This window comes from Choristoneura fumiferana, chromosome Z, assembly GCF_025370935.1.
Source record: "Choristoneura fumiferana chromosome Z, NRCan_CFum_1, whole genome shotgun sequence".
Classification (NCBI taxonomy): Eukaryota; Metazoa; Arthropoda; class Insecta; order Lepidoptera; family Tortricidae; genus Choristoneura; species Choristoneura fumiferana.
Window position 1 is genome coordinate 44,357,908 of NC_133472.1, and position 8,007 is coordinate 44,365,914.

General features: G+C 37.5%; 1 protein-coding gene across 1 annotated transcript in view; it reads left to right on the forward strand.

Annotated features, from left to right (window-relative positions):
• The window catches only part of LOC141438010 (Krueppel-like factor 6), an 89,806-nt gene extending 82,193 nt beyond the window's left edge, over positions 1-7,613 (forward strand). The window contains exon 6 of the mRNA XM_074101634.1: positions 396-7,613. Within this exon, the coding sequence (XP_073957735.1) occupies positions 396-571 (176 nt within the window). The 3' untranslated portion in view covers positions 572-7,613. The remainder of the gene's footprint in view (positions 1-395) is intronic.
• The last annotated feature ends 394 nt before the right edge of the window (positions 7,614-8,007 follow it).

The following is an 8,007-nucleotide window of genomic DNA, read 5'->3' on the forward strand; positions in this document are numbered from 1 at the left end:
AGGTAGTTGGAGATAGGCGTGTGAGCAGAGTTCCCATCTTGTGTCAAAGGGTACACCAAGAGCTCACATCTTAAAGCGCACAAACGGACGCACACAGTCGAGTGACGAAGGTAGCTGACGATAGCCCAAGGTATCCGATGGTAGCTGATGATAGCCGCGTGTAACCGAGCAGAGCTAGTGCTAGTGACGTACACAGGTGAGTCGAGAGGTGACGAAGGTAGCCGAAGGTAGCGGGGTGAGCAAAGAGAGTTCCTAGCTTGTGACCGGAGTCTGGACGCTTTGGTCTCTCTAATAACAATTGGGAGTCCCACCTATCAATATTTCTTACCATCCCGCTGGCACAGTAATGATACAGTAAAAAAAAATAACTAAACTACTTTTTCTTAAAATTCCAGGTGAAAAACCCTATAAATGTTCCTGGGACGGCTGCGAATGGCGTTTCGCCCGCTCGGACGAGCTAACCCGGCACTACCGTAAACACACGGGCGCGAAACCCTTCCGCTGCCGCCACTGCGAGCGTTGTTTCTCACGCTCCGACCACCTCGCGCTCCACGCCAAACGGCACGCGTAGCCTACGCGACGCTCGCATGCCAGAAAATAAACCACCGGCGAAGGCTGTTGAAGCGGTGAGCCAAATCGTCAGTTGATTTATTTTGATCACTTGTCAGCTTGGTTTATCGAAGTTGAAGCTGACTTTCGACAGCCATTGCAGTGGAACCTGTGGCATGCGACTTGATCATCAACCCGCGCGCCAGACTCTTGAGTTGTGAATAAGGAATTGAACGTGTAGTGTATGCGCGCGGGCAGAACCAAAGAATCCAGTCAACTCTGCTTGTGCTTTAAATAATCTTTTTTTTTGTAATCTCTTAACGGCCTGTTCGATTATAATTGCCGTTGTTAATTAGTATGCTGGCAGTTGGGGGAAAGGGCTGTTCGTTCGGGGGAAAGAAACCTCTTACACTTTGACAGGCTCATATCATAACATCTATTGGGTATCAAATGAGCCATTTGTGAATGTTATTCCAGAGTATTCTGTGAATGAAACTGGCATTGCATCGCCTCTCGATCTTGATATTAATCGATCCTAGTCAAGTTGTTTTGACTCTCATTATTGTTTCTACCACATTTTCTAATCCTAAACGGACTGAATTACACAACTGTAACTTTTGTGAATGTAATTTTATCCCAATAGTTTTTTATTTGACGAAATATTTGCCCACAATTTAATTTTTTTCCGTATGCCGTATGTGCGTTGCGTCCACTGTCTAACCTCCTGATGACCAAGACTAATTTTTGATTTATGAACATTAAACTTTATGTCAGTGACATAAAGTTTAATGTTCAAACGCCAGTGTCCTTTATAAAGAACACTGGTCGTCAGGAGGCTAAAGTGAGCCTCAATCGCTTACAGGTGTCAGTCGTTTTCTTCAACTGCCTGTAAAACGTTATATTAAGCTTATGTTAAGCTGCAAAGCGGCTAAGCGTGCCATCGAAGGGCCGGCGGTGCGGGCCACGCTGCTGTACCGGTTCTGTAATACCAAAAAACCGGTAATACCGGTTCAACATCACTAAAAAACTTAAATCAAAATAATTTAAAATAAAACCGGTACACAAACTATCTTGAGTTGAATAGATATTCAACTATCCATTACTAACTAAAATGAGAAAAATTGTTGAACTTAATCAAATTATGAATGATCGTTCATAGACAATTTCTCTCTACACCTTTAAAATAAAATTAAAATATCTCTTTGAGCTCTTTGACAGTTACGTATTACTTGCCTGTACATGCACTGAAAAGCAAACAGTTCTTTTGTTTCTGAGTAGTACAGACAGATTGATACATTACATCACTACTTTTAAAGAATCAATCGAAATCCAAACTAAATTCAACCATGGTCATTAAAATCCACATAGTAAGATTTTCGATTGTGACCTTAAAACTAGTGTATCTTTGAGCTGTTTTTTAACCGCAGCGCGCCCGCACTGAAGCCGCGCCCGTGTGTTTTTATCACGTGACATATTATTTATTGATACTGGTCACATTCGTCGTGGCCGCCACCTTAGTTAAGCTTAGTAGGTGGATCTACGGATTCGATACCAGCTGGCGTACTGCCATAGCGTAATAACTGCGACTAATCCCTGGCATATGAGGGCTGAGGCTGATATAATGCTCTTGACGACTGAGTTACTTTGATATACTGTGGTTTGTGGGAAATGACTGGAATAAGCTTTGGCTACACTTGGCCAGTTTTTCAAGTTAGGATAGTGCGAGATAGATGAATTTCCCAGACCTAAAATTGTAATATGTTGTACCATCAGCCAAATATGTGGTCTACCGCCCTGAAGTTGATAATCGTTTGCATGTCACAAAATAACAATGCCAATAAAGTATCTGTCAACTTGAAAGTTCGACTTTAGCGACATATTCATTTGATAGGGACATGTTTAAAAATTGATAGACCAAGGAATATGCCATTTAGAATGACATACCCATACCCAAATGACACTTGACAAAATATTTGGGTTAAAAATGGAAAGAACACTGGCAGAAAGATTTTTTTTGCCATAACAAAAAATATATGACATTCTTTTCTATTAAAGGTAGCAAAACAAAGTAAAGTAGAAATGTGAAGATAAAAAAAGTCCTCTTCCCCCAAGGCTAGTTGGCTCCCTGTAGCTACATTACTCCTTTTCTAGCCAGTTGTGTCGTATTTCAGGCTTTATCTGGCTCCATTTTCATAATTCAGAGTAGTGAGGTAACTCTGTTGTCAAGACCATGCATTGACACGCTGGATATACGTCGATGATTGTATAGAATAATGAAAAAAGTATGCGTTTACGGAATGGTCAAAGCTGTAGCAAAAACTAGTGCGGGATGAGGCTTTCGGGGACAGGCTAGATGGCGCTACTATCGCATAGTCCGTTTGACAACTTTGATATTTGCGTCACGTTTTTGATACGGTACTTGACAACTGTTGAACATTATCCTTATATTATCATAAAAATATATACACAGACAATGTTTAGCGAAGAGAAAAATTAATTAATACTTGTCTCTTCTCTGTGCAGCAAGTATGGCGCTACTGACGTGTGACGTCACATGCACAGTCTTGCTCTGTCTAATCTTGACATTCAAACCTTTATAACTCTGTTATACTTAAAGATACATATCTTAATAATAGTTTTTGTTCGATTTTTTTTATTCGACTGGATGGCAAATGAGCAAGTGGGTCTCCTGATGGTAAGAGATCACCAACGCCCATAAACATCTGCAACGCCAGGGGTATTGCAGATGCGTTGCCAACCTAGAGGCCAGATTACATGCATTGTCAAGTTTTAATTTGAAGCCAATCGCAAGCAATGTAATGTGACGTGAAACGGATCCCGCGATACTAACGCCATCTAGCGACCGCCTGTCGAGAAACTGTCATAGTATCCGTGATTTGGAAATAAGCCGTATGACCTACCCATCGGCGGATCTTTGGATCTTTTTACCCAAAAGAAAATAGGGGGCACTTGAGTGCAATTGGTAAAACGAAAATACTAATGAATAGAATTCTTTACAAATAACAGTCCTTGCTAAAAAATGGTTTTATTAATACATCACAATACAAATACCTTTCATTCAATAAAAAAGTTAATATATTTTTGATATCATTTTACTGATGTAACTCAAATAGTCCTTATTTTCTTTTGACTACCTAGTAATAATACGTGAAAAATTTAATTATTATTAATTTCAATTAGATTTTTTTAAATATAAAAAATATTTAAAAATGTGCCAGTAAAGCATTTATGGATGATTGCTATTTTTTAATTATAAAGTGGATTTGGTGTATGGTATAAAGATGCGTTTGGCTTTGGTATGTAAGTGGAAAAAGATAAACATATCAGCTGGCTTGCAATACAATATAATGCTGGCGACGAAAAAATCTACGATATTTGTATGCAGATCCCACCATCCTGCAAAACGCCTTACTTTTCTCATTATTATGTCATTTTATGAACCGGTTTTTTTCTGTCTCAAAAACCGGTTTTCCGGTTTTTTGGAATAAAAACCGGTTTTCGGCCTCTAGTTTTCATATCAAAGCGCTGTTGCTTTTAAAAGGGGTTAAAATTAGTTTTTAATAAGACTATGATAAAAAAAGTGAAATTAAAAAAAAACCGTAGATCCGCCTTTTTACGATACGTCGTGTTACCTGATGTATTTAGCCGGCGGGTCAGTTACTCGTTTGAAAACGAACTCTTCCACCTTTATTTTAAGGTCGAAATTGAACCGTCTTTCAAAGTTGTCTAGTAAATATAGTATGTGTTGGTGATTTGACCTAATTTTTTAGGTTAACCATTGTAAAATTAATTTTATGTTCGCTGTTTTATGGTTGATGTTTGCTTGAGACTTTATATTTAATGTTGCTGTGAAATCACGACAAAATGTTATGAACTTTGAAAGCGGTTTTTTTCCAGTTCTTTGCGAGTGTTGCCAATTTATTTATATAATTCATTTATACTCTGTTTTGCTTGATTTCCGTTAACTTCAAAGGACGACTCATTGCTAGAGACTATCGGGTAGGTATTAAATTTCTTGTCTTCTTCTCTTTTAAAATATGGCTTTTCTATCCTAATTAATAGGACAATTTCGCCAGTGTCAAAGTAAACTCTCTTTGAGAGGCACGTTGTACGGTGATTGTAGTTTTTGCAACTTGATAGTAAAATTCCAGAAACCACGCGGAGACAACTTGCGCATTAAAAAATTTTAGACACGAGAGCAACTCTGCTGTTCACTGTTAAGGTTAATCGCCGCATAAAACACTATCAAAATTATACTTCAACTAGCCAAAGAAACAGAAATAGCAAAATTGGATATTGTCTACATCCGCCATCTTCGAATGCTACAAATCGAATTCGAAATTGCTTGACCAAAAAGGTTTTTTATTACGTGATATAACTTGACAGTCACGGTTATACTTAGATTAACTTCTAAAGTTAACAACCTTAAAGAGTAACATTGACTTGGCACATGAGATACAAAAAGCTCAGTCTAAAAACACTTGAACTACAGACTTCAAAGAACAACAACGAATTCACAAAAATACACTGTTTTACTGTGCATTAGTAAAATTATCTTAATTCTTGATTATTAAACAGTAAGAGTTCGGGCACAATAGTCTCACGTAGAAATATCTCCATATGACCTTTTGATTGTTCTCTTTAAGTTGACGGAAATCAAAAATAACACGGTGTATATGTGATTATTACCTACCTTATTTCAATTAGATTAAAGACACTAGACCCACAGGGTCTTAAGGCCAACACGCAATGTACATTCATTTAAAAAGCTTCCTACACTATTTGGTCACCCGTAAATTAAGCTTGCATTAAGAACTGGACGTTTTGACGAGTAACTCTCCCCGTTGGCACAAAGTATGTTTATTTTGTACTGCGTTTATTATTAAGATTGTATAATTATATATTTGTGTTAAGCTGTTTTTTGTATATTCTCTACTCTTTCATTCCGATTCTAGGTCCGCTGTGTAATGATTTTACTATAGTTGGGTCATTGTTTATTTGTTGCACAGTCGGTTAAATATGACACGGTTACACTAGCTTAGTGCTAGGTATACAACCGGAATTTTCGTATTAAGTATTAAGGACTAGGTTAGTGTAAACGTGGTGTTATGTTAGTAGCGCTGTGGTATACTAGTGTAAGTGTGCCATTGCTATACAGGTTGATTCTTGCACTGCGGCCGTCATATTATGAATAGATAGGCTTTTGTATTCGTTTTTTAATATTTAATATAAACCTCAAATCGATGTGAGATAGCTTCTGTTCCTACTCCGTTTAAGAGTTCCGGGATAATCCTCGTAAGGCCCAACGTTATAAACGTAGGACATAGCCGTCCATGTGTGGTAAAACCCGATAACTTCTAATGATTCGTGAAAACTTTCAAACTTTTAACTTAGTGTTCGATTTTCAACAGTCAATTATTTTGACTTATCGGGTTTGACCACGCAACCTTACGTCAAAGCAAATATAGATGTGTGCATAATGGGTTTCCTTCCATCGGAATAAGACTAATTTCAATCGGAATTCGACGGCAGCCGAAGTGTCAAATAATTGTACTAAATAAGTGACATTTTCATATCCATTAATTTTTATTTTTTTATTCGACTGGATGGTAAACGAGCATGTGGGTCTCCTGATGGTAAGAGATCACCACCGCCCATAGACACCTGAAACACCAGGGGGATTGCAGATGCGTTGCCAACCTAGAGGCCTAAGATGGGATACCTCAAGTGCCAGTAATTTCACCGGCTGTCTTACTCTCCACGCCGGAACACAACAGTGCAAATGCTGCTTCACGGCAGGATTAGCGAGCAAGATGGTGGTAGCAATCCGGGCGGACCTTGCACAAGGTCATACCACCTTCAAATACGGCACTTTGTTATTTAATGTCAAAATTAAAAATGTACGATGGGTACTGAATCATTTTGAGTGCGATAAATTCGAACTTTTCCGATGAAATACATCGGGAAACCATTATGCATTAGTTCCGTAACAACTTCAAGTTTCAAATTCTATTTATTGAAATTTGACGCTGGTCTTACATGGTTACTCTGGTAAATAATACACTGATTAACACGCTTTACCAATATTATTAGCTTCTTAGGTATATTTCGTACGTTGCTGTTACAAGATCTCTTTTAAATTGCAACACAAATATTTCTCGACCAATAAATGTTCTATATTAACCATTTTTATTTATAAATTAAAATTTATTCACGAACTAATCTGAAAAAGACTAGTTTTTGTTAGCTGGTTTAAAAAACGCGATCCTGGACGACAGTATTTTTCCCAGATGCTTTCTTTCCCACTGTTTCATATTGACTACCGATGTATTCTGAAACTGTAAACTCGGGATATATTTTAGGTCTATCCTGTAGAACCCTATAGGTTTATAACAATCCTGAAGTGCTCAGATTAAGGAAAAAGTTCGCCCATATGATACACTTGGAAAGCGAATTACATGGGAAAAATATTTTCGGTGAAAAATTAAAGAAACTTAACTCAAGTTTTGTTATTCGGAAATAACAGCGCCATCTATATTCGCTTTTCTTTAACTAGGTCGAGTTATACGGTGTTTACAATGTTTATTGATCAAGTGTCGGAGACGTAGCTTGGAGTTACCCCTTCTAATGCCTTGTGTCACTTTGGACCTTTAGTCACCGAGGTTGTGAACTTATCGATTTGTTTTTATGCCTTTGAACTCCAGAAACACGTCTTTTATGAAAGTCACAGTTCCTACTAATATTATAAATGCAAAAGTTTTTGAGATCTGTTTAAATATGTTTAGTCACGGACGGATTCGAAATTTGGTGGTAATAGCTGAATATCTAGAATAACGTGGGCTACTTTTTATCCTGATATTTTCATGGGGTCGGGATAAAATCATGAAATCTAAACTGAAATTTAGCTCGTTTTTTTAATACAACTTCGATGAAAACCACGATTTAGTTTTTGGAAATTCCCACGGGAATTCATTGAAACCGCGGAGTTTCAATTCAACTGCGGGATCTGAAGTCTAGTGTTCATATAAAAAAAAAAAACAGAAAATATATTCTTTAGAATAAGTCCGAATGTACCATCAGCCAAATAAGTGGTCTATCAATTTTAAACAAGTTCCTATCAAATGAATATGTCGCTAAAGTCGAACTTTCATGACAGACACGTCTATATTATTGTTTTATGACGTGCAAACGATTATCAACTTTAGAGTGGTAGACCACATATTTGGCTGATGGTACCTATGTTGATGATATGCTAATTTTTTAATAAGTCCACAACAGTGTTGATAATAATTAATTAGTGACACGAAGGCGGTAGACAGGGCGAGCTCTGCAGTCTATTACAAACTGCCAAATGTTAGATGATACAGGTTGATTACTGTTATTAGTACACGCTCAAGTTATAACTTAATGATAGGTTTAACGTTAGTATGGTGCTCG